We start from the raw sequence: 27,495 nt of genomic DNA, 5'->3' as shown, positions 1-27,495 counted from the left end.
CAAAGCAATTGCGGTATATTCAAAACATGAAATTAGAAATAGCACAAAATCCTTTTTTGAAGAGGAAACGAAACGAATTAAAAGCTGTTCTGGTCTTTCAATAGTTAAACATAACCATTTTCGTCTACAGCAGGGTACGAACGTCTGACTTGATTACTCGCATGCAGTTCCAATCAAATCAGCATTTTTTACTCTTCACCTCACTTACATTCTTTTCTCAGAGTATATTGTGTGGCGTTTAACATCGATCACTTTGGATGAGTGCAACATCACTACCGTAGGGCAATCGACTGCACTATTTCACTTCGACTTCTTTTGCCTGTCTTTGTGTTACGTTAAACACAAGTCTAGTAAAAATACAACAAATATTAGGCGAAAACAGATGTAGGCTACACTCTAGTACGACACTCTCATATAAATATTAAAACTTTACGTGCATCCTTTGAAGTAGCGCTAGGAATTGCGAAATCTTGAAAATCACACACCATTGATGAAATGTCAATGAAAGACTGCTTGAGAATTTGCACATTGTAGACAAGTAAAACCTAGATAGACTTGTTAATGCCAGTTTTTTTTTTCGTTCAAAATGTGTTACCGGTAGGCTACGCCGAATGACAGTAGGCTAAGACTTCTGTCAGTACACGGTATCATAAAGTATTGAGAAGCACTGCACGTATTTCTAAATACGTAATAGTTTCAAGTTGCTAGACTGTCGAAAATGTTTCGGGCCAATAAAATCATCACAGGCCCGAAATACTGTCAATGCCATGGGGTAAGCTTCACTATCAGTTTATTACAGAAAATAATCTCTAATGTCAAAGTATTAGACAAATCCACTAAAAGTGTACATGATCACAAAAACAATCACATAAAACATTTGGCATCAGTCAGAATTCCTATAGATGCAAACGCTTGAAAAGCAAGTAGGATAAACATGTGCTATGTGACAGTCGTTTCACAAACACAAAGGAACAATGCATTAAAATTGATTTTTATCAAGTGTTCTAAAAGAATTTTAAAAAACGTTAAAACATTAAAAAGGGCTATTTGCAAAATGGTTCCCCACTTAACGATAGGCTACTTACAGCCTTTTAGATATATTTCAGGCTGCAAGTGCTGGAAAAATCCCGGCCTTTTAATGGAATAAATAACAATAGAATATTGCAAGAGACTACACAGGTAGACTACGATTTACCGTTCAAAATGTATGTTTACAATAATTGAAATAAGCAACTGACCCCACGTATAAGCTATTTTTATAATCTACCCATGATGTACTCAGTATGCATGCAGTAGCCAGGGCCGGAGGATAATTTGAGCCCGGAGGCAATGAGATCCTTGGACTCACAAGACCCACAAGACACTTCTAAGAAAAACGCACTGTACCCATGAAGAATACGCGGTGGTTTCTTCAAGTTCTCGGGCCCCTGAAATCATCTCGGGCCCGGATATAAAAGTGACCCTTGGACCACCCTGTCAACGCTACTGGCAGTAGCATCAGAGAAAATAGACGTGGATACAATTGAAAATATTTTACAAGCACCGCAACAACCTGATTTAAATATGTGAAATTGATATCAAAATTAAGTTTCTGAAAGATTTGTGTTAATTTTTTTTTAATAAAAACAATTTCAATCTAAAGTAGCGTAGTTTATGAAAAACCTGGACGATGAAGATTCAGAAACTTATCTGGCAAACATATACCCCAATCTACAAAACACAAACAAGCAGATAGCACACGCGCAAACAAAAGCTTGGCACACTAGGTAGGCCAACTTGAATTGACCTAACGTTGTCCATAAACGTCTTTTTAGGATTGAAATATCAGAAATATTTTAAAGGTAGCCTATAAATCGCAGTGTTTTAGCAACTACCAATTTTATGTTACTTAAAGTCTACAACAAAATACGTGAAATCAATGTTTCAAATGTTGTCGGAAAAAAAAGACAGTGTAAAAGCAGGTATATAGACAAGTGGCCATACAAGCAGGTAATGCAAACAAATGTACGGCGTATGTTTAATTGTAACAGCACGGTGAAGACTACACCAATTGTTTAAACCATGAGACGGGATCCTGGGATGTATCGGGATTCGCTCCAGATGTTTGTTTCTCCACAGTTTGTTGTCTTTCGGTTACACTGGCCGCAGCGTCTGAAAAGAAGGGCAACACTGTCCAAAACAAGTTTGTATCTTTGTATTTCTTTGCCTGTAGGCTAACGGACGTTTTTTATCAATGACCAGAATTATGTTTGGAAGAATGGTCCTGAATCATAGCCCACGGTTGCCCAGCAACATGACGCAGTGGTCAAGCATATAACATGTTATCACGGTGGTAAAGGGTCAAGGCGTTTGTTCAAGTTCGGAAGGTTTTCGGTTCGACACTCGCCGTAAGCACGATACTGCGCCTTAGCAAGACATTTAATGACATACCAAAATGAAAAAAGCCAACTCGAAACCTGCATTAGGGATGATACGGTAGGCTATTGCTCCAATGTGATTTATTGCAATAGATTAAGTATTGCTTTTAGCAACATGATTGTTGTTTACTTCACAAACGTAGATACAAACAACCTGTTTTAGCCTGATGCTGAGGGGTTAAAATCGCTAGCCTACTACTACAGCGAGCACCAGGCTAAAAAAGGATCGTTTGTAAGTAAATTTGTGAAGTACCGTAATCTATTGGGATATCAACTACACTGCGTCTGCATGCCGTCACAACTGACGTAAACTAAATTGATTATTATCAGCGTGTAAGAACGATAGTTGAAACACTATCTTCTGCAATCTAATAATAAACACTTAATGTCCGGTAGAGGTAATACGTGATAGTGATGGCTTATTAATAATAAATACTAAACCAGTGATTCTCAAACTGTGTGCCTCGGCGCACAGGTGTGCCGCGAGAGATTCTCAGGTGTGCCTCGGAACTTTTTTGAATTTTAGAAATTAAGCTATTACAAATAGGCATGCAGGTCATTGGCTATATCCACGACTTTTGGCTATCTGCTTACAAATGCTATTTAATGATCGGTGCAAAAAGCATCAAAATAACCTTGCCATTTGCATCTTCATGGCTCTGTAATTACGGATTTTCTGCTCTGACAAAATTAAAAACAAAAAACAGAGAGATTTCTTGAAATTGACGACGAAATGCGGGTTGCTTGGCAACGACGGAGCCTCGTTTTAATTTTAATTGTTCCCAAAAACAAGCACACCCATCGCATTAAAATTTGCAGAATAAACTTTTTCAAAACAGCTTTGTTTTTATAGTAAATGTGCCGCAAATAGTTTTTTTTTATATTTTGTTGGTGCATCGCAAGGTGAAAAAGATTAAGAACCACTGTACTAAACACATTAACTTAAATAAGAGCGTAAGAGGAAAAACAGACCAACATTAATGCCAAAAAAGTAAAAACAATAGGAAAATTTCTTTACATTATCCTACAATTGTTCTTGACCAACAAAATAACCATTTGCAGCTTAAATTTCAACTCACTTATACTTTTCAGTTTGTTCCAATACCAACATTCCTGGTGTGCGCATGCGCAGTTTCTCTTCGTTCTCCCGAGCAACTTTGTTCCGATGATGTTCTTTCCAATTCTTCTCCAAGCCAAGTCGCATTTTTTGCGCTCTTTTGTAAGCTCCTACTCTGTCAGCTAATAACCTAACCAATAACCATAATATGGTAACAATTATTTATGGTGTCCATAATGACAAAGCAGGGTAATACGCTACATTGTGATTACACATACAACACAATAGACAGCTGGAATCAACGAAAGGCTATACAATCATTCAGTCAGCTTCCGATGTTTTGCCAATCTGCTTTCGAGTAGCATTGAACTTGCATATTTTTTTTAAATGCGTAAGGCAATCTTATCAGTCAGCCACACAGCGGAAAAGCACAATCAAGTTCAATTGACGTATTGTCAGAACCTTTATCCTAGGACTGAGGAACCTTAATCTTGGCAGTTTTGCATACTTGTAGAGACTTTGAATTACTTAGCAGAGCCGGTCACTGAGTTTGATAGAGTGAAGCTTCCGCTTATTGAAGTGTTGTCTGTGAATTACTCCATCTACTAGATGCCGCTGAATGGAGAGCAGTCTTTGATATGCGTTGCTCAAACGCACACCCCGAGAGTTAAACCAGCGCCGCTTCTTCTTGCCGTTTCTTTATTCACAAAGTCGAAAGATTAGCCTACTGAGTTAATTAAATCTAAGGTTAAGTTAATATGTTAAGTTAAATTTGATCTGGTTTTAATAGGGTTGATTTTGTAAACAAACTTATCAATCAATCATTCAATCATTTTATTTTTCGTCATTAACGCGTCCGAGACAAAAAGATACTAACTACAAAAACCACTATTGCGCGGAAAATAAGCTCAGTTATTCAAAAATATCAGAATCTATCAGAAAACAAAAATTTCAAAATTTATTTTATCAAACATTCAAACAAAATTGGATTGTCGTGGTCTGCTTTTATACCCTAGCTGGTGCATTAATACTTTAAAACCCTTAAATTTAAGCAGGCTGCCATATATTATCAAAAATAAGCTGCATATAGGCTACGTTCTGCTGAAAATCCGATAATGATTGAATAACTATGCTTGAAGGTGGACACGAAGATTGGCTTCCTTGCCTTCCCGTCCACTTAATCTAAATCTTCAACAACTGGGCATAAGCCTGGATACGACAAAAAAAAAATTGAATAACTTTTCAAATTACTTATTGATGAAGTATAGAAATAATAAAAATAAATTACTGTTCAGCAGTTGGATGATAAAATCAATTATTTTACTGTACAGTATGTAGCCAACATTGTACAAAGCATTTTTCAAAACGAATACTATTGTCTCACTCGTGTTTCGTTCTGTTAAGCATTTCACTTTCTTCCTTTTGTTTTGTGAGTTGATCCATGATTATCTTCTTCTTCTTCGTCGAGACCATTTCTATCTGATCCCTAGAAAGAAAATTGCTCCAACATTTGCAAAAATACAGTGCCATGGAAAGGGTTGTTCGATATTTGAATAACAGTTTTCTATTGGAAATAATACAAAAATACTGTTTTGTTGTCAATGAAATTTTGCCAACGTGACGTTTTCCCTTTTTTCGAATCGGTGGATGCAAAACCAGTTCAAACAGGTTTAAACCGTTATTTTTCCAGTTTAGGCTAACCAGAAGACACCACCACACGAAACAAAACAAAATCGCAGTTTCATACGAACACTACTGTAGGAGCGCAATAAACTTACTGCATCAATGCCCTTGACCTTTCCTTTTGATCCAAGATTTTCTCATTTGTGGCATCCTGTCGGCCAAAAATGGGCTGTTTCGAATCAGGTTCCGCTTTTGGCATGGGGAGGGGCTTACTTCGAATCTTAAAAAAACAGAATCATACAGTGTAATTAATGTCATTGCAAGATACCTTAAAGACAATATGGATTGGTTTGGTTTTGAATCTTTATCCTCAGACTGACAAAGCGTTGATAGGTTATTCCTGGTAGTTTCGCATACTTGTAGCCTAGAGGCTCGTGACGCAGGGCCAGGTTACCATGATTGACAGAGTGAAGTTTTCCGATTGTTGAAGTGTTATTGCCAGGGAATTATTCCATCCACTAGGTGCGGCTGAATGGAAAGCAGTCCTTAGAATGCGTTGCTCAAGCTCACACCCCGAGAGTCGAACCAGCGCTGCTTGATCTTGAAGCTTCTTCGTTCACAAAGTCACGCGCTAACCAACTGAGCTATCGGGGCAAACATAGAAACAAAAAGTATTCCAATTTTTTTAAATATTAAATTTTTTAAAAGTATTTCCTGAATATATCCTTTTACTTATGTTTTGAGGCTAATTAAGTTATAACTTAATTGTAACTTTCTGTACAAAACTTGATATTTAAAGTAGCCAACACTTGCATATCCAATGCACAGATCTTTTCTTCTTTTGCACAGGCTATTACTATCTAGCGAGATTAAAATCTCTGTGCAATCTACGCGCAATATTTCTCTCAGTGTAGCAATACAAATATGTCGTCACTGAACCTTTCAAAAAATCTTTTAGGCACCTACACGCCTCACAATAACCTTCGACATGGACAGATTTACATTTTGTTTAAGCATATATTAAATAGTGTAACTTATCCAGCAACCTTCTGTGGGTGTGAGATACCAATAGCGTTTGTACTCTCTCTGACTCCAAACGATTTTAAGTAGTAAGGTTTGGGTGCTGCAAGATGGAGTAAGAGGTCTTCTTCTTGTTTGTCTAGATGGCGTTTCAATCTAATCTGTTAGTTCGATACAGAAATACAATTGGAAATTGAGTTTCATCATAGAATACTTGCACTTAGCAAACCTCAACATTCCTTTCTGTAATTTAGGCCAGGCAATCTATGGTATTCTAACCTAGTGACACTGGCAAGGGAAATGTGCCTCGTTTTTGATCGCCTTTTTCGTCCAAATTCGTGTACCTAACAGTGGCCAGATAGCCTATTAATCAGGGCTGTGGAGTTGGAGTATTGGAGTCTGAGGGATTTTGACGTGTCCGGAGTCGGAGTTGGCCAGTTATAAACCGAAGAGGAATCGGAGTCGTATATTTTTTGCCCGATTTCACAGCCCAGCTCTTAATCCAAGTCGGTCCCCTGGGCCAATCCCTAATTACAGGACTGCTGCGACGATAAAAAAAACAAAGATTCAGATCTTGATCCAGAGATGAAGATATATTTTTAAAAATTGAAAACAGGTGCTTTTTAATATTCGTTACTTAGAGATGGAAGTTAACTGCTGCAAAGTAAACTTAAAACTAGAACCAATATAACACTTCACTTCTATATGTGACACTTGGCTTGCAAACACAGCTAGCGATAGATTTCCAAATTAATTTTGTGACAGTTTTGCCCATACAGACAAGACTTTTAGCAAAACGTTTTATGTTATGTTTTTTTAATTTTTGTTTGTCGTATCCAGATGATTGCAGAATTGGATTAATTGGACGGGAAGGCAAGGAAGCCAATCTTTGTGTCCACTTTTAGGCATGCCTGTGTCTTGCCAAAGACATGGCCGCATGCTTTTGAGCAATGTCGAAACAGTGCCCTTTCGAGTACCATACCAGGGCTTTCACCACTCGGCCAACAAGCAGATTTCTTAAGATGGTTGTGGGTTGCTATAGAAAGACATTTTTCGTTATGCTGGTTGTTGTGTAATTATGTAACCTTGCCTCGAACTCTGATGCTCTTCAAGAAGATTTTTTGACACGTCACGTGATTAAATGACGTCCCAAGTATATGCAAATATTTCTCTTTCTCGCAAGTCTGTTGGTATTTCTCTTGCTAATGACTAGGCCGACATGAAAAAACTCCTTTTTGCTCTACGTACGTACATTTTGGACACACAATAAGGCAAAACGCGTTACAAAGATCATGAACAGAAGGGAAAATAAATCGTAAAAGAAACAAAGGCAGACCAAGAATGATTTGGACAACAAACATCACTAAATGGACAAAATTAAATTATAAAACTGTAGTACGAACAACTCATGAACGAGAACAATGGCACATTGTATCCAACCCCCAATTCGAGGAATGAACATAATGAGGATGATGACATTAAAACACAACGATTTGTTTCGAGCGTTGAATATTTTGTAATGTGTGTAAATGACAGTAGAAAACAACATTATCAAAAGTTTAGGTGATAGCATCACATCATGCAATCTTTCACAAAAAGTGCAATATGAAACGTTGAGATGAAGACTTTAAACAAAGAAACAAAATGACCTTTAATTTGTCGCTTCATTTGAAAAGTATGTATCTCTCGTTTTGTTTGATCTGTCTGTTTGTTTTGCGTTTAGCACCACCCCAATATGCCGAAGTAAAATGGTAAATGTAGCCTACAGTCAACGAACTGCTTCACACATATGATATGGCATATAACAAAAGTATAAACAAACCTGGGCTGACAAAGCCTTTTGATATTGAGAAATTTGATCAGCTTTGACGCGAAGAAAATGTTCCCTTTGGGCAGCCAAACTGAAATAAAATACAATTCTCTTTAATTGTATCAAAAGTAAAACGTATTGGCTTCGAAGCTTTGTGAAAAAAGTGCCGCCTCTGAGTTAATAAACGTGAGTTCGATACCGTGTAGGATCATAATAAATGATGGATTAAAGGTAATCATGCACTCAGCTGCGCTTCTAAACAGTTGCGGAAAAACTTGCAAAGTAACACTCAGAGAGCAATAGATACGCCATAAAAAACACACATCAATATTATTAATAAATGGAAAAACGCTAGTTTTTTTTTCACGCGAAGAGTGAACATAGAAAAATTTTGAATCAAGCTTTGGTTAAGTTGTACCCTACATTATATTTAGTTATCATGTGATCAGCGTGGTGATTAGTGTAGCTATCCTATCATGCCTATGCGACTAGTAAAATAGTTTCTTTTCAGTTTGAATTGTATAATTTTGTTGGCTGGATAATAATAAAGTGGTCAGTATTTAAACAAATAATCAGTTTTTATTGATGTCTCTCTGATTCTCCGTTTGACAAAAACAAACGCTGAAGACAAAACAAATAGCCTTTAATTTATGATTTGTTGACCGGCAAATACTTTGTATGTTTGTTTAGTCATAACAGTACCGGCGTCAGCCTCGGTGCGTGGTATACACATAACCCTGACAGGAAAGTCCATCATTTTTACATTGATTCAACGTCTGCAGGCGTTGAATCAATGTAAAAATGATGGATTTTGTTGTCTGAGAAACGACCAACAACTAACCGCGAAAACGTCACATTTTTCGTGTATTTCTCTTACCAGCATGGTAAGTGCACAACGTGGTACAATGCGAATGTACTATTGAAAGGAAATGACTTCTTCAATTTCAGCAAGTGTATCATTACAACAGAACTATTAATTCGTTTTTATTATAGCTTCTGGGACTTGGCTATTAGCTTCTATCAGGGCTGTGTAAAGGATAATTTAGGCTAGGTACCAATGAGGTCCCTGGGCCTCAAAATATGACAACTTTGTTGAATAATAATAATAATAATGCTTGTTTTTATATAGAGCTTTGCTCCTCAGCGCTTTACAAAGCAGACAGTAGTCAATGAAGCGGTATAGAGACGCAACTGAGTACATTGTTACCCTAATCCATTCCATTGCTGAGTGCCAAGCGTGAATTAGATTCAGTACCATTTTAAAATGGTCTTTGGTATGATGCGACAGGGTATCAAACCCATGCCTACCGATTCAGAGGCGGTCACACTAACCACTAAGCCAATGAGCCGGATAAAAAAATATGTCAGGTGACGGGCCCCTAAAATCATTCCGGGCTAGATCCAAAAGTGCACCCAGAAGCCTTGTCAAAGCTACTGCCTTCAGCCACCCAAGGTTGTCGATGTTTGTCCGTATCGATACTACTCTTAGTATACTGGAAAGCCAATATTAGGTCTCAGAAGTTCAAGACACAAAGACTTTTTGCTCTATTGGCTGGATTACTGGATGAGCAAAGGATTAAACACTCTATTAAATAACTATTAAATGTTATTAGTTCGCTACTTACTCTTCAGCAAGTTGCACCTGCTCCAAGCGTTCTTGAAACTCCCGGTCATTTTTCGCTCGACTTTCTCGAGACATACGCAACTTGACCTAAACCACAATGTAGGAGAGATCAAGTCAGCAACAGGTTGTCTTGTCATGGTGTCAAAAAGCGGTTGCTCAGACGTATGGTATGCAGCAATTATTCTGCTTTTGCAAAATCCCACAATCACCATCTGGATAAAAATTTCTGCCAAGCATATACAGTATCTTCAATAAAGTGTTTTGTTTTTCTCTATTTATACCGCACGTATAGTTTCATACACATGTAGACGCTTCTACTCTCGTTACAGTGCCGAAGACTTAATGAGATCAGAACTTTATCTTCTCATTCTCATTCCCTAAAGCTCATTAACTGAGTATGGGACCACCGCCGTTTAGAGGTTTCCAGAAAATTGTGTAAGAAACAACTTTCATTAGATGAGATTCTATTGGATGTGGAGGGTGACGATAACTGCATACTAGTTGGCTATTGGACAGTAAAGGATAGATATCTACAACAGTTCAGGTGGATATACCCTTTTGAAAGTAAGCAGCAAATAGGCTACCTTTATATATATCTGCAGGTTTTATGCCTTAAAAACGGTAAATACATGCTTTTAAAAGTGTGAAAGCAAATAGATTGTAAAAAGAATAGGTCTGGTGAACTAAAACGTTTTGGTGTTTAAGTGCTGGTACGCAGATAAGGTAAGTTACCTGGCTTTCAAGTGCTTTGTTGTATTCTTCTTGCTTGTAAAATCTCAAAGGTGTTAGCGGCCGATTTTGAAAGACGTAAGATTTCTGTAGATGAAAGCAATTTCAATAAACCGTCCCTGGTAATTCTAATGACCAACACCTAATTCTACAATGAAAAAAAAATGGGAGGATTAGGAAAACACAGTTCACCTCTCGGTGTATATGCTAGAAGAGTTGAACTATCTTTGTCTGATCCTCTCATTACTTTTTATTGTAGAATTAAGTGTTTGTCAATAGAATTGTCATTGTACTTGTAGTGCATTTCTCTACGAGCTTACACACCGAGAGAAATACTCTACATATCCTTACAATGAAACAGCTTCATTCTATGGCACTTAGTGAGTGGGGATGGAGTAGTCTACTGGAAACAAACCATTTACAATCAACGGAAATTTTAAAATGCCAAACTCGGTGACCGACCCAGTGTCAGTGGTTTAAAGTCTCTACAAGTAGGCCTATGCAAAACTGTTAGAATTTAATCTTGAGGAAAGGGTTTCTAAGTTCAAAATAAAATACTTTATAGCAAGTCAATCAATACACATAAAAACTTCAAAGGAATAACAGCAAATTTGACAAGTTCAATGTACAAAGAGCTGTAACCTACTACAAATTCTGTCGATTTCGTGTTCTTTGTGTCTCGAATACATTCAGCTACTCCAAGATTAAAAGCTGCAACTTTCTGGTTAGTGTGACGATTTGAGTTTTGATTCGCCTGAACGTAAAAACAATATTGTTATCACGATTAGGCATAAATTTAACTCTGACTTCGGGATATTTTTTGCACAATTTCATTTTTGATACCTTTACTCGAAAAAAACAAACTTTCAGCGATATAACCATCCGATAATGTTGACAGTGCAGGTAAAAATACTACTTCATTGACATTTCTCGTTGAGGATGTATGTTATCATGGTGTGCAGAACGTTAGTAAAACATTAAATTAGTTGTAATTTTCTCCTTGCGCTTTTTGTGTCATCGGATGGATTTTGCTAGAAAACACAAATAGCTGAATCATGATAAACAACGCAAAAAAAATTTCAATACAAAGATCTCCGCTATTAACCTTGTACACTGCACAACAAAGTATTCCTATGATTTCCCACAGATACCATCTAATTCTATAAGTTGGTTGAGGATTAGGTTACCTTATCAACCATAATAGCTTCCTGGTCTTTCATTTGTTGGTATTGTTGAAGAAGAGCGTTTTGTTCCAGTTCCTTGAGCTTTCTTTCTCTCTCGAACGATACAGGAACGTTCCTCATGGCTCTCTGCATGCAGAGGTAGCACAAATCCTGGCCGGACTTGTGATGATGCTTCGGAGATTGACAATTTGAAATGTCAGGTTTTGCAAAGCGAGTCTCCTTGGTAGCCTCCTTATTCGACTTCACTGGAGGTTCCGGACTCTGAAGAGGAGCGGATGCTGGCCGACTACGTTCTGCTGATGAAGAAATTGCAGAATGAAAACTTTTGAAATTTTTTGCGACTGACAAGATTCGAGTCATAACAACTGATAGAAAACATACTTAAAAGTTTGTCACAAATACAATTGTTAAAGCTTTGGCCAAAATGGCAGAAAGGCTTGGAAGATCAGAATGATCAATGTTTGCAGCAGAACAGAGACATAAGCATCATCTCTAAAGCCAGAAGTTCAAATATTTAATCGTCATATAAAACCATATAAATCGTTTGCAGGGGTACTGAGTAAAGTGAGGAGGTTTAGAACCAACTGAATTTGATGAAAGTGAAAAGAAACGCTACAAAAAAACAAATTTTCCAACTATTTTTACCATTAATGGGACCATCAGGTATTCCTGGAGTCTCAATAAAATAAGAAGTTGTGGAAATTTTTCTTGGGGAAGGTTTCGGGGGAGTTTGACTTTTGGCAGGTGGCTTTGGTGACAGATTGGACGGGGCGGTTGTGATTCTGTGCGATAAAAATGTCTACTTATCACGCAATACATGTATTGTATAGGCCTATACTTGTAATAATGTAAAACGCTAACACAAGGTACAATTAAGCGAGGGCTAAGTAAAGTATATTCAATGTGGCATTTTGTGTAACTTAGTAGTCTTGAAAAACGAAGTAGTTGGAAATGAGATAGTTAATCGACAAAACCAGAAATAATTTCATAAACGTGTGACAAATCACATCATTTGTTAAGTGCATATGAAAAATTAATTATTAATAGAAAAGTTTGATTGTTAAATTATTTCGAAAATACAAAACTGGCATCGCAATCGGCTGACATGCCAACTGGGAGGCTGGTGGCTTGTCAAAGCCATGTGTGCTTTTGAAATAAAAGTCATCAAAATGTGAGTCATCAAATGCAAATTATTGAATTAACACAGGTGGTGTACTGGTGTTACTTCACAGTAGCCTATGCGGGTACCGCGAGAGGCAGCTAAATTCAAACGATCTCAAAACACCAAAGTAAGCAAAGAAAAAATGTAACCGAGTTGCGCAAACTAAATCGCGAGTTATCAAGTAACAAGTGTTTTCCAAGCAAAAGATCTCCCACTATAATAGCGCCAGCAAAAGATTGTTTTTTCAATGAACCTGTTTGAAAACTGCTGATGTCCGTTGTACATATTACCACATTTGAAGTAGGCTACGATAAAGACGTCGGTGGGCCAATATCTGATTTGGACTGAAAGTTCAAGTTTTTCATTTTTGTAATTTGAAACTAAAACAATTACATGGTTTTTAAGGCATGCAAATAGTTCCCTTGCGTTTCTGTTGAGCTACAAAAGCTAATTGTAATTGTCTATGACCAACAAATCATATAATCGACATTCGACACACTGATAGTCAGTTGTTGAGTTATATTGCGGACCATAAACCAGCGAAAAAAGTTTCTGTTTCTACATTCGTCTTAACATCTTGCGACATTCAAGAGATCCACAAATGGCAATTTTTCGTCTAAAGTAGTAAGGCAGACATGCATACTGCACAGTGAACCAATGCAATTGATCAACGCAGTTTTTTGGTCGAAATGAAACATCATCTCGTTTAAAAACAATGTTCTTTTGAACACTTGTAATTGATGACAATTGTTGATCTTTAATCAGCATGACGCAAGGTGAATTTAAACCTCACGACGTCCTTTATTTTTAGGAACTTTTGTGCGTTTCGATTTCGTTTCGAGTTAACAAGAAAACGAAAATGCTTTTCCTTCGAAAAGAAACCATAAGAAATTTTGTGTCCAAAAGAAACAAATCATTTTTGCTTGAACAGCTTTAAACCGCATACTGTGATCACAAAATCTATAGCTCAGCATAACCTCAACTAAGAAATTCTAAGGTTGAAAGAGTATTCTCTTTTTCACAACCAAAGGAACACATATTTACGAGACTAAGCCCACCAGCTTATTAAGCCCAAAACCGTCCGGTCCAGAAGTGGGCTTAATAAGCTGATACTGCTGTTTTAGTTTCTAAAATGAAAGAATTTATGTAAAAAGTTTTGACTGCAAGTAGTTGTCCAGCGAAGTACGGTAACAAATTAAATAGCAAGACCGACTTGAAATGCGTTATTAACACGCTTGGTCATTTCGCGTTGATTATTGCAGTAAGCTATAGTCTTATCTAAACACCCGTAAACTAGTTTTATTGGATGAACATTGAACAGTGCAGAGAACCACAAAGGTTCACCTTAAAATTTAGTGACCCTGATCTACATGTGCAGTTCAAATCAAATTATATAGGCTACAAATTTTGTATAACGCCTTAGGTAAGTTTATGTAACGCCTTTTCAACACTTGATGTGTTCACACCTTTTTAAATCACTTAACGTAGGATAAAGGGCGTAAGGAGCCCTCGGTATCGGCATCCAGTTTGTTGCGCTTTCATGTTGGCCATATCTTGGGTTGTTATGATAACCAGCAGACCTTGTTTTGCGATCCCAGCAATACACTGCCATGCTACAGGTTTGTATTAAAATCAAATGCTTATCTTCTCATAAAAATTATAGCCTACACGAAATTTTAAAATCAATTAAATGACAAACTAAGCTACAGCGTTATGTGGCACTCCCCTTTAAGTTTAAAGGTTACAAACTCTTACTGCAGGCCCACTCGTGAGCTAACAACTGAAATTGTCTAATTTCTGACATAAATTCTTTTGATCAGATATAGGTTACCTTACGTTTTATGTCCTGCTTAATTGAATATCGCATTCTGTTTGTCAAATCACAACTTAAAATTTCCATCAACCGAAGATTAATAGTAGGCTATAAGAAACACTTTTCTTCCCTTGTGACTTTTAAAATAAAACTTATACTTTTCATCAGTATAGTGTGTGTTTTACCAAGTACCAGTAGAGATTTCTAAACTTCAAAAACCATCCTTCTACTTGTTCTACATTTTACAGTTTTGCAGCCTCAGTGGACAGTCTTCTTACAATGTTATCCACACATAGCAACATTATTTTTTCGTAGGATTCAAGGTAACTAGGCGAAAGGACAATAAAATTTAATGAGATTTCGAGAGAAAGGCCTTAATAGCTACTTTGGATAGCATATATTCTTTGTCAGAAAGAAGTGCACAGAAAAAAGGTGATAAGATAAGAGTGCCAATTACATATTTGCTGAATGTCATCTTCAAATATTATCTAAACTCAATGTAAATGCTGGCAATTAGATCACAATGTGAGCTAATGTTTGTTTTTAGCTATCAATACAAACTCGCTGACATTTAATGTGTGTGGTCACTTGTTGGATATGGTAATAAAACAATAACCCAAATCGAAGAACACCGCACAAATTAAAAATGATCTGAGTGCTTTTTCCCCTTTTATAAAAATAAATATTGGATTGTTTCAAAAAGCGTGGGATGTAGGAGTCTGGACATAACAATTTGACCTTGACACAACGTTCATTGCAGTTGTATTGACATTTTGGAACCAATGTTTTGTACAGGTGAATGTTTTTGAGAAGTGAGGCCATTTATACACAGACTGGTTGAACTTGACAACAAAATTCAAAATATACTACACGGGGACTCTCTAAGTCCCGATACTACATTGTGAATACATCAATCGCAGAAACGCAGTAAATTTAATGAGCTTGAAAAAAAACTCTTTCAAATGTACATAGGTAGTGAATGCAGGGAGGTCAAAAAAGCGGAAGAAAAGCAAAAAAAACTTTTATCATCCAACAATTGAACAGAGTAGATTTGCATGGAAAGAAATGAAAAGAATGAAAAAAGTTTCAATTTAGGCGGTTTCGTTTGTTATCATAACAAAACGTCTGCAGAAAGCCGTAATAGATAACAAAATCAGTAAATATATATAACCTTTATCTCAACTATTTCAAGCCATATTTACAGAGTGGTGCTGAAAAGTATAGTCTTACTCTCAGCGATGTCTTTAAACTTTATCTAAATTAATTTCCAACTTCATATCTCTAGTCAAGTCAAGTCAAGTCAATTTATTTTGTTTTAACCAGCCATCATCATAATCCATCGTCGGTTTGTTCCCCACTAGTGGGGGTGGCCGATTGTTTCCGCGCAGCAATTGTTTTAATCCCTTTTCTCCATTTCACCCTGTCCCTTGCATCTTCCTCCTTCAGTCCGACTTTTTTAAATTCATCCTTCACTTGTTGTTTCCACGTTCTTCTTGGACGACCGCGTTTCCTCTTCCCATCCACCTTTAGATCTAGTGCCTTTCTAAGAAAACTTCCTTCCTCCCTCCTTATCACATGTCCATACCATCTTACTCCATTTGCCCTTGCCAGTTGGTCTATGGTCTCTCTCATCTCTAGCATATCCAACAATTCTTCAGTCCTTTTTTCCCTTCTCGTTTTCACCCCACACATTGCTCTCACCATTGACCTTTCCGTTCTTCTCAGGATTGCCAGTTCACTCTCTCTCAATATCCATGTCTCGCTACCATATAGCATTGCAGGCCGCACACAGCTCCGATATACTTTCCCTTTCATCCTTAGTGAGAATTTTCTGCCATACAACATTTCCCCACATTCCCTGAACTTTGCCCAGCCCAATCTTGCCCTTGTTGTCACCGCTGCTTCACATCCACCACTTCCATTTATCCGATCACCCAGATAACAGAAGTCTGTCACTGTTTCGATGCCATGGCAGAACTCATCATCATGGCCTTCCACTTCATTCCTTCCTTTACTGCATTTCCCACAAACAAAACACTTCGCCAATCTTGTTGCGGCTCTCTTGACATTAGCACATCTTGCATGTACCCACTTTCCACATTCCTTGCATTGCATTGAATTTCTCATCACTCTCTTGCCACATATTCCACAGGGATCTACTTTGCTCTCAACAACTGTTCCTTCTGCTCCACTCACCATCACTTTTGTTTTTTCAAGATTCACCTTCATACCCTTGGTTTCAAATGCTTCTTTCCATTTCTCAAACTTTCTCTCCAGTCCCTCCATACTATTACTTGTCAAGACCAGGTCGTCTGCATACAAAATTTCACTCAATAAGCCCTCCCTCACTCCTTCAGTTACAACGTCAACCACAATAGCAAATATCAGAGGTGACAAAACTGATCCTTGGTGTACACCAACCTTCACAAAGCCATATATTAACAAATAATCAGAGTAAAATGTAATTGTCAAAACAATGCATTGTACAACTGTTGGTTAGATTATGGCGCAATCAGGATGGTAGCGAAAGACCATAAGCAGTCATCTAGTCAGCCACCACCCCATCACAGTAAATCTAACTACACATTCATACACACTAGTGTGCAGAGGCAGGCACACTACTTCATTGAATAAAAAGGGTTCGCCACTGAGATTGAAAAACAACTACTGTTGGTTTGAATCTGCATTCTCAGACTGAGTAAGCCTTCTATGTTGCAATTATAATGAAAAACCTACCAGAAAAAATAAGTAAAAGAATACTTGTGGGATTCAAAGATCTGTCACACCTATTCTTATCTATCTACATTTAAAACTAAAGATACGCCCAGTAGTTTTAAGAGTGTAGGCCTAATCTTTTCACAAAACGCATGACTCCAGTCGAAAATGAATATAAAGTCGTCTCTCAATGTTGAAATGTAGCGTTGAAAAGAACCGTAGATCTACTCACAAAAGTTCTCAAGTTCTCAGTCAAGGTTATGAGTTAAGAAAAGAATCCTGCCTAATATCTTCACAAAACAAGAAATAAAGTTTATTATCAGAAAATGAAACATGAAAAGCTCAGCAACCTTTGAAAAGGAAGGAAATGTTCAAGCTAAGGGTGAGATTAGCAAATTGCTATCCTATCCATGCTCTTGAAAAAAAGAAACATTCTTTTGAAAGGTTGAAAATGAGAATGATGGCGGAATTTCTTTAGGTAGTTGTCACCCAATCTGATGTTGCCAGTACAATGGTTTGAATGTTCATGACAAATTTATACTTTTAGGTTTCATCATAATTACCAAACAAATGAAGTTATTGTAAATGGCATTAGTGCAATGAACACTGCGACACTTAACACAATACTGCAAATTCTTTTCCAATGGAAACAGGCAGATAGGCTAGTCAAAATTGCATGCAAAAAGTATGAAGAATATACATCAAATCCCCAACCACACCGTTGTGTCAAGAAGGCCAACCAATTCACAGGAGGACAGGAAAATTTAAGCATGAATTCAAAACACGCTATTTAGTATCAAACAGGGAAGACAAAAAACATGAAAGGGCTGTAATCTCTCGACACCGGACTGGCTGGGGCTTCAATATATTTTTAATATGACAAATGTTTGCATGCTGCATTTAAATGCAATAACAGTGCAACAAACGCCAAATCAACAAGAAAGCAAATTTTTCGAATGGTGAAAATATCCATTTGCCTTTTACTGATAGTAGTGCGTGAGCCCATGCCTTGGGACAGGGCAACTTTTCTTACCAACTTCTTCAACCACTCCTTTGGTTCAGCATATTCGAAACCCTACTTTGTACGTGAATCACAACAAGGAAACTACAACAAGATACGTTTCTGGCTGTAAGACTTTGTTATTGCATATTACCATACTACTATTTTGTCCAAATTGTCAGCAAGAGAAAATTGTCCTTGTTTACAAATTATGGTCGTTTATGGTTATTTATTCGTGTTTAACAAAATAAAAAAGTTCCGCTGTAAATAAAGTTCATTTAAATTAGAAGAGTCGCCTAAGTGTTATTCTCTCTTAACTAAAGTAACAATACTAAGTTAATTAATTATTATAAGTCCCATCACAGGTCAACAACAAAAGCTCAGTGGTTCAAAAAATATATATATTTCGTTTCTAGCCAAACCTAACGAAGAGGTGGAGTTCTGATAAAACGATAAAAATGTTAACAATTGTCTTACTTTCTTCCCGGTGACTCCCAAGAACTTTCTTTCACAGGGATTGTCTCACGCAGTTCTTCGGCACTAAGACTCACACCGACCACTTGATGAGGATGCATAAGCTCTCGGTTAGAGCTGCGACTCGGGGGAAGAGGATTTTTTTCTGAATATTTAATGACAATGATTTCTATTTTTGCAGAACACAGAAGGTATATTTCTATCTACAGAATATGCCAGGGTAAGCCAAACTACGGCATTCGACCGGCGAATCTTCAATATGGCTCTTTAAACTTATAAAAACTATGCAATTTTGTTCACTGCAAATAAATCTTTCACTGCGCGCTCTTCTAGCTTACAAAATACAATTTGAATTCTTTCTTTGTAGTAAATGTATCGGCAAAAAAACAGCTTTGTCAACTGCGTCATTTGTGATATTTTAAACAAAGTAGCAGCATTGCAGAGTTTTGGTGTTTGAACGTTTTGCCTAGAAAAGTATTTTTAAATAGAGAAGTTGAAAATAGAACTTTTAAAGAAAAAAGGGAAGAAGAGTTTACATTCACTGTGAAGATAAAGTTATGTATCTGATTTATTGCTTATGTGCCAGCTCTTTAAAACTACATTATACGATATGATGCCCGAGCATGAAGCAGGCCTGGTCTCCCCAGATAGGCTATATGCCATAGCATAGCGTACTGCAAAGACGAGAAAAAGTATTTGGTTTCAAACTGTCAGACTCTATGACAGAACTGGCATCCATGATTCCAATTAAGTCTTCAAGGTCTAGGTTATTTCTTAAGTTTAATATAGATTGCAGTACTTGACATGCAGTTCAGTATTTTGCAAAACGTTTGATATACATCAATACCTTTTGCTGTGAAAGCAAACAGTAGAAACGAAACAAAACTGCTCAATTTGTTTTTTGTCTAAGCATTACACAAAAAACTTGATAATACTAATTTTTGAACTGATTCTGACTGGTTGAGCTGGTTGAGTTGTTTCAGTAACAGTATTTTTTTTTATCAGTAAACCGTTACCTCCATCGTATTCATCCGTAACGTGCTCTGTGATTGGAGGAAGTAAATCACGTGATCCATTCAACCTACAACGTAAGCAAAGTGTTTTTAAAATCCAAAATAAAAATAGCTACGTCATAAACATGTCATAAAACATTCTCATAACCTCTAGGTTTTGTGAAGTCTTGATAACTCTAAAAGTGTTCGGCTACGATTGATGATTAGACGAAGGATACAGTTCACGCATACAAGACAGCATATTTTTCTACCTTACAGAACTGATCAACTGACTACTATTTGACAGTAAAAGTAGATGCAAAAATTTTAAACATATCAAAGTGCAAGTCAGCTAGTTTAATTGATATTGTTTCTTAAATCTTAAATTATAACCATGGTCACAATAGCTTAAAAATGGAAGTAAACATATTAGGTATAAGGCGCTGGGGTGCAGCCTAACTGATGGGGAAAACCGACATTTCTGGTTGCCTAAACCTTGGCCCTTCTCTTTGGTTAGCCTGTATATTTTTGGGTACAAAATTTGGCAAGAGTGCACATTTTAGCTTGTTTACTTTTTAATACAAATTTAGCTATGCCACCATTTAAAACCTTTTACTAAATATAAGACAAAAATACATGTTGTTCATATTATACTTCTGTTCATATTGTGACACAATGAAGATGCTATAACTCGTATAGGCTGATCTCTTTTTAAACCATTAGGCATACGAAGCCGAGTAACGTATTCAGATTTAACATATTCATTTTCATTTCAATATTTAGAGAAAACAAAAACTACATTGAGACAAATTACACATCGAACGTTTTCGACACCGCATGATGTCCTCTTCAGGAATAACATACAACAATTTTATCTACATCTGAACAAAATACAATGGTTAAATATTAAACTTATCAACAGGAAAAAACAAAAACTGCACAGTGCTTCTGACTAACTCAACACTCAACAACATACACGAATAGATGACAACAAAATTCCTGCTCTAGTGTTTGCTACATACTTAGAAAATTTCATGAGCATGAAGTTTTGCCGAAAAAATGACCTGCTTTTTTGGTTATAGCACGTAGGCCTATAGTCAGAGGAAATTTGGGAGAGTTTTTCGAAAATAAGGAAATGGGTGGAGAAAATTACTGGTGATAAGAAAATATAAAATAAAATTGTGAAAACCCTTGTCATTAGTCCTAGTTCGACATACTTCGGTAAAGTAAGCGTATTGGTCCCTGGCCGTCTTTGTGCACTTAAGGTGGTTTGCGCCGACATGACTGAATCTGCAGTTCCAGGTCTCTAAAAACCAAATAAAAAAGCAGAATTGAAAACAACTTTAACTGAAAATAAACTTTAAATATTTACTTAGAGTCAAAAGCTGTAAATACTTGCATAAAAAAAATTCGTTGAAACTTAGATACTTTCTATATAATGAAAATATTTAACATCCAAACAAATATCATCTTTACAGAGGAATTCTAATATTGCTTAACGGCTGTCAGATTTTTCAGGTGTGTAAAAGTGAAACATTGGTTAGAATCTGAACTGACTTAACTTAAATTTAAACTCTAAAAATATTTCTTTTAATCTTGCGTCAATATGTCAGTAGTAGGCTATTATGTAAAGTGTGATTTGCAGAAGAGGTTTTGTTTTACATCAAAGGAGCAATCTCAGCAGCTGCACTAGGCTATACCAGTATACTACTTGTTTGTAAGCTCGGCTAGTTTGTCTTATTCTGAAGGCTGTTCAAATATCCTATGATGGCTTTGAGATTGTCAGAATCACCATATTGCATTAGATAGTTTTAGGTAGGCCAGAAAAGTCATGGCTAGCATTGTGGGAAAAGGGTTTACATTACAACCACAAAAAGTCATGTTCATCAAAACATCACATGTTACTTGAACAGATCCCAATAAATTCACTAAATTGAAATTAACATTGTAAACAAAAGTCTATTCTGTATGCATCTGGCAATGAATCGCCAATCAGCTTTCTTTCAAACCTTTAATCCTGTTTCTGAAGTATTGCTACCTGTATCCTCTTCAACTACAGAACTACTGGAGAAAAGTTCCTGTCAAAAAGTTTAACAACTTAAAGACAATGTTGTTGATTAGTTGTCATAGGCCTACAGTACATTTTCATAAACTATGCTGAAATGGTTACGTATGTTTTATAGACAACAACAAAAATGAAAAAAATATTTAAACACAGGTTTTTTGTTAAAAGCAATCCGGTAACAAAACATAAATAAAATTGTCGAATTGAGAATGGCCTTTTCTAGTGCTGTTAAAAAAGTATAGGTTCACGTCACGTCAAGTAATGTCCATACAGTAGTTTTCATAAAAACAAAGACTAAATATTTTCAATCACCATTTCATTGGCCTTAACTTACAATTTAATTTTGGATGGTAGGCTGGTAGCCAACCAAGTCTATAGTGGCCTTACAATTACATACCTTTCACATACTTGCAGCATTAGCCATTTCGATAGCAGGTAGCCTAACATGTATTTAGCAAGCTATCGGTGAAAAGCTTGAAACAACAATATTATAAGGCATGGACAGTAGGTTTTACTGCACATACATTTTCCATGACTTTGATTAGATTGCCAGAGCCATCCATGGAGTTCAAAAAATCTTTGAAAAATTTCATCTTCACTTTACAGTCTTTGATAGTAAGCACACCAATTCCTCTGAACAAGAATTCTGCACTTTGCTGATTGGATACCGCGCGGGACAACGACTGAAAAAAACGCAGCAAGCAATTTTGTGATAGAAGCAGAATTCAGATGCAGGCTTTATCTGTAAACAACATGGGTTGGCAAACTCTTTATTGTAGAAAACAGCCAACTACGTTAATCACAAAAACAATAAAACAACTTAAATTCAATCCTCTGACCCAACAGCTTAATTTTGCTTCACACGGAGTAACTTTTTCTCTTCTGCTCGAGCAAAGCAAAGCTTTAAAACAGTTTATTTGGCTACCATGTTTTAACAATTTACAATTGCTTTCAAAAACTGTGCCTATCTATCTGCGTCATCAATACGCAACGAACTGATTTACCAAGATGTACATATCATTGCATATTAAATGTAGAACTTCGTTGAAGTTTGAAATTGTTGTTGAAACTTGTCTAATCTCATTAACAAATAGGTTTGAATTTAAGCTTTGTATTAAATTTCTTCAAAGAAGTTTTTTTCGTTGTTGATGATAACTATGTAGCCTATGTAGGTAAATAGGTAGTTATATTAGAACATTTGAACAAAAACTATGTAATGGAACTGAATACTGCAAGCAGCATATCAAATCATTAATAACACTTAAAAAGTTGTCTTACTTGTAGTACTTCTCGCACACATATTTCAACCGTGTCCCGATCGAACATGCTTTCAACAGCTATCGCAGTAAAATTAAGTTGGACAATTGGAACTTCTCCTAAAATACCAGTTGACATAAATGTATTTTAGAGTTATTCATAGAAATAAAAAACAGCAAACAATATTTGTATTAATAAAAATTATTTATCTGATTGATGGATGTTGCCATATCTGGATTATTAGATTTTCTGCTAAAGTGAAAACGTTTATTTTGTTGGTATTCAATTTCAAAAAAAAAAATCCTGAATGATACAAAAGTAGTTCTATGTGATTTGTTGAAGTACACTTTTTTATTGAAAAAACGTTAACCACTAAGCTTGTTAAATAAATAAATAAATGAACAATTTCTTACTCAAATTAACAATAAAATATGCAAGTCACTCAATTTTATATGTTGAACTGTCTACCATCCTCCACCATTCTTATAATAACCTGTTTAATTATTTGAGTGGTATAGCTGCTAAAGTTTATGGTTGATGTAGTTTTTATATGACTTTGTCAACTAACCTGTTGTGTGATATTTAGTATATTGCAGTGCATGAGTTTGTGAAAACTTTTCCATTAGAACAAACACAGGTCTTTGAACTAAAATAAATTTATTATTTCCAACTTCCATCTTCTTTAAAGTGAATGTAAAGGTTCCAAGATTGGGAATGCATACACCTCTCTGTGAGCGCATTTGGAGTTCGATGTATTCCGATACGACATCCCAGACTCTAATAATATCTATAAAAATAAATTCAAATAAATAAATTATTAGTTTTGTCAAATTCACATTTTTTATTTGACAATGAGTGCAAGTTGTGTGATAGGTTATTCAGTCATAGTATTGTGAAAAATTAAAACAAAATTAGTGTTTTATTATATATAAATAAGTAGATTAGCTAACGTTATCATGGTCATGTAATTTTTCTAACTTGATTTGTATTTATATGTATGCATTTATAATGGTCAGTTGTTATTTTTAGTGCTACCGTACTGTCTATTGGCCATCAATTTTGCTTAAAAAGAATTGAAACACATTTTTCAGTTGTTACGGTACACATCAAGAGAAGAGAGTTGTTTGTCTGCATTTTTAAGTCAGTTTGTGAAACTTCAAGGTCTCAAAGTGAAAAAAAAATTAGTATCAACTATGGACAAAATTAGCTTTGGAAACTAAACATCAGACATTGCAGACTATTCATATTTTTTCGTTTAAACTTTAGTTCACAAAAGATCTTTCCTAGAAGTAAGCTATTGTGTTCATGATTCATAACATAAATTTTTGTTATTAACATTTTTAATAATTAACAATAAAAAGATAGTATGAGCTATGAAAAGCAGTATGCAAGCATATTAATAAACAGGAGAAGGTGGCAAAACCTTAAACACTTCAAGACATGCATTAATAGGTGGTCATGTGGTCAAAGTGGTTTGTCGGCTGCATAGCCAAGTGGTGAGAGTCATAGAACGGCAATCAAAATAACGCCGGTTCGACACAGCTCAAGAGCATGTGCTGTGTCTTTGGCAGGACACTTGAGACATGCCTGAAGGTGGACATGATGATTGGCTTCCTTGCCTTCCTATATACTTAATCTAAATCTTCAACCACCGGGTGTAAGCCTGGATACAACAAACAAAAAAAAAGTGGTAAAGATACCTTTTTTGTGGCTAGCACGGACACAAAACCCAATAAACATACAAGAAAAAATAAAATTCATCTTAGCTCAAAAACAGTTTCAGATGAAGGTGTTTGCACGTATATGTGATTGACTTTGTTATGTTAGCTTATGAAAGTGCAGTAGCGTAGCCAGGAATTTTGAAAGGAGAGTTTTTGATGACCGGCGAGCGAAGCCCAACAGCGTGTTTGACAAGAGCGACACCCAGCGGCGGGGGTCTGGGGGTCTCCCCCAGAAAATTTAAAAAATGTTTTTTGAATGTGGTGCATTTTAAGAGCATTTTCAAGAAAAATGTGGGAATAAATATTCCTGTAAAATGAGGTGGTTCGGTGGCATAGCAAAAGGATAAGGTCATGTTGTCTTGGGCATTTTTTTGGTAATAGAGCTAAGTCTTTATGTTTTCTTGTTGCTAATTCCTGGCTGAGATATTTGAATGTTTGGTATTGGCAAAACTCACTCTTTAGGCAAACTTTGTTTTAGAGACATAAAGATTGAAAGCATCATTCTCAATATCGTGATGTCACACTCGTGCGGGGGGGGGGGGGGTTGTAACTCCCAAAACCCCTTCCCTTGGCTACGACACTGTGAAAGTGAATCTTCCATATCTTGGTACACCAAATTAATAGCTGTGCTTTGGAACAACTTGGATTTGTCGTAATGAAGTGGAACAAAATTTCAAAAAGAATGTTACCATTTTTAGAGTAGGCTATGATTGGAAAATATGAAATTTGTTTTATGAGTAAGATCATTTGTACTTGACGGCTAACAGACAGTAAGCTTTGTCAAAATAGTTTGTTATGAGTTGGATTTCTTTATTATCTTTGTCACAAGGGTAGCAGAGTCGGAGCTCAAAGTCTTTAATTGCAGTTGCTGTAGAAGCTGGAGCCATAAACATGTGACAGCTCTGACTCCAGTTTTGACTAAGAAACTCGTGATACATGTGGTTGGCACATTGGTGTGTCGAAAACATTCTAGTTATTTCTGAATTCATTTTTTGTATGTACTGGTATTGTGGTATAATAGATTTGCTAAAGATGGTTCCATTGCTTGATGCCATAGAGTTTTTATGTTTGGAAGCCCACAAGATAAAACTTATGACAAAGAATGCTTTTTAATGCAATAAAATAATTGTCTCAGATCCAACAATTTTGATGCCAGAACCACTGCCATAAAGCTTGACAGCTTTGAAACTGGAGCCAGAGCCACTGGTGTAAAACCTAACAGTGTCAAAGCCAGATCTCTTCCATAGTGGCACCGCAGCCCAGCTAGCCACAACTTTTTAATATCGCAGTAATACGTAAATTTAACCAGGTAATAGTAAATATATCTTTCAAAGAGTATCATGGTAAAAAAGTGTGTTTTTATCAAACCAAAGACTAAACCACTCAAGTTTTGTTATTATTTTGGAGGAGAAATAAAGTGATTTCTACTGCTTATACTCAAAACTTTGAAAAATTACTTTTGAATCACAAAGGCATAAAGGCTGACAGCTGGTTGAGGTCATGCTCTGCAAAGCAGGCACACCTCCAATTTTGTTGATATGTCATTTATATAAACAATTAGACTAGCAATATTTATTTTTCATTAAAACACCAAAAATAGGGGAAGGCGGGGCAAGTTGAGCAGGTTTTGTTTAAATCTAATTTTTTTTTATTTCACCAACTTTTTCAAAGACTCAAGTATTGCATTTCAAAAACATGCTAATAAGCCACGTTTTTAGACAAAAACTGGTTGATTTTATTTATTATTTTGCACTGTATTCAAGTTTAAGTAACGATTGCACAACTTTCCCCGGATTATTATTCCGGGGCAAGTTGTGCAGCACCATGGGGCAAGCTGTGTAGGACCATGGGGTAAGTTGAACAACAACAATCGTTCGTTTTGACTAGGGGCAAGTTGAGCAACATATTACGGCCAGCAAAAGTACAGACAATTTAACAAATCAGCTACTTTTACATTCATTCACTAATCATTTTTTACATTCATTCACGTGGAAGACTTTGAAACTATGTAAAAATGGCTGAAAGGCTAGAACATTTGTAAATTAAAAAAGGCGGTTTATAGGAACAGTTGCACAACTTGCCCCGTCATCAATTGCACAACTTGCCCCATTCACACTTTTTTTTAAAGAACAAAATATTTCAAGAAAACTAACAAATGTACGAAAAATTTTTACCTGCGAAAATACAACTATATCATACATATGTCTGCTGACCCCTACTGCTAAAGTTTGACTAGTTCTACTGTGCATCCAAAAAATCAAAATTTTGTTTGCATCCGAATTTAGATCCTAAGACCTAAACACCTTATATCGTTGATCAAGCCTAGCCTGCCCAAAAAACTGATAACTGCGATTCACGTGCTTCAAAGGCATTATAGGTAAAATATAATAATGGCGTTAAAGATTCATTACGCTATTTATTTCCTTTCAAACGGGGACTTGCTCAACTTGCCCCGCCTTCCCCAACAATAACCACATTGGCCTACATTTACTCAACTGCACAAAAACAATCTACGTAGCCTACTATTAAAATTCTCAAGCCACTCATTTTGAAAATTGCGTTTTCCTAAACACTTACACCATTAATGTTAAAATGCATATAAAATTAATTGCCATTGAAAAATAATGCAATTACCTTCTTCAGAAAGTTCTGGAATAGATGAAAAACGATTCTTCTTTGCATTGGACACTAAATTGTGCATAACCTCTGGCATTTTTTATTCAATGATCAAAGTTACGTATATAATGCTTAACTTTGGTATATATTAGTGGTAAAGCTTACACGGTTCAATTCTGTATACAGGACGCTACCGTACGTGCCAAGCAGCGAAGT

The 27,495-nt window shown here is 36.2% G+C and overlaps 1 protein-coding gene across 5 annotated transcripts; it reads right to left on the bottom strand.

Annotated features, from left to right (window-relative positions):
• On the bottom strand, positions 1-27,495 carry LOC145776939 (coiled-coil domain-containing protein 81-like). 5 transcript variants are annotated; one of them, XM_082588182.1, is made up of 19 exons: positions 27,298-27,495; positions 23,511-23,729; positions 22,964-23,061; positions 22,210-22,368; positions 21,630-21,698; positions 20,838-20,926; positions 19,645-19,709; positions 18,632-18,773; positions 12,110-12,246; positions 11,468-11,760; positions 10,927-11,034; positions 10,284-10,367; positions 9,553-9,638; positions 7,940-8,018; positions 6,144-6,278; positions 5,253-5,377; positions 4,859-4,960; positions 3,497-3,664; positions 1-2,151 (listed from the first exon to the last, which is right to left on the bottom strand). In XM_082588182.1, exons 1-19 carry the CDS (start codon positions 27,374-27,376, stop codon positions 2,055-2,057), a joined length of 2,334 nt encoding a protein of 777 aa, XP_082444308.1. In that variant the 5' UTR covers positions 27,377-27,495; the 3' UTR covers positions 1-2,054. The 5 variants fall into 5 exon arrangements, with proteins under 5 accessions (XP_082444308.1, XP_082444310.1, XP_082444312.1 ...); XM_082588184.1 differs by having other exon boundaries at positions 11,468-11,757; XM_082588186.1 differs by lacking the exon at positions 6,144-6,278.

Source organism: Aplidium turbinatum, chromosome 9 (genome assembly GCF_918807975.1).
Source record: "Aplidium turbinatum chromosome 9, kaAplTurb1.1, whole genome shotgun sequence".
In the NCBI taxonomy this organism is placed as follows: Eukaryota; Metazoa; Chordata; class Ascidiacea; order Aplousobranchia; family Polyclinidae; genus Aplidium; species Aplidium turbinatum.
This window is presented reverse-complemented; position numbering and strand designations above follow the sequence as displayed.

What these genes read in the sequence shown, in the direction of transcription:
- LOC145776939 (XM_082588182.1), bottom strand. Translation starts at nt 27,376, where the DNA reads ATGCCAGAGGTTATGCACAATTTAGTGTCCAATGCAAAGAAGAATCGT. An exon ending in AATACGCTTACTTTACCGAA is followed by an intron (nt 19,710 to 20,837) that starts GTATGTCGAACT and finishes CTTACGTTGTAG; the next exon opens with GTTGAATGGATCACGTGATT. An exon ending in CGAAATCGACAGAATTTGTA is followed by an intron (nt 10,368 to 10,926) that starts GTAGGTTACAGC and finishes TTTCATCTACAG; the next exon opens with AAATCTTACGTCTTTCAAAA.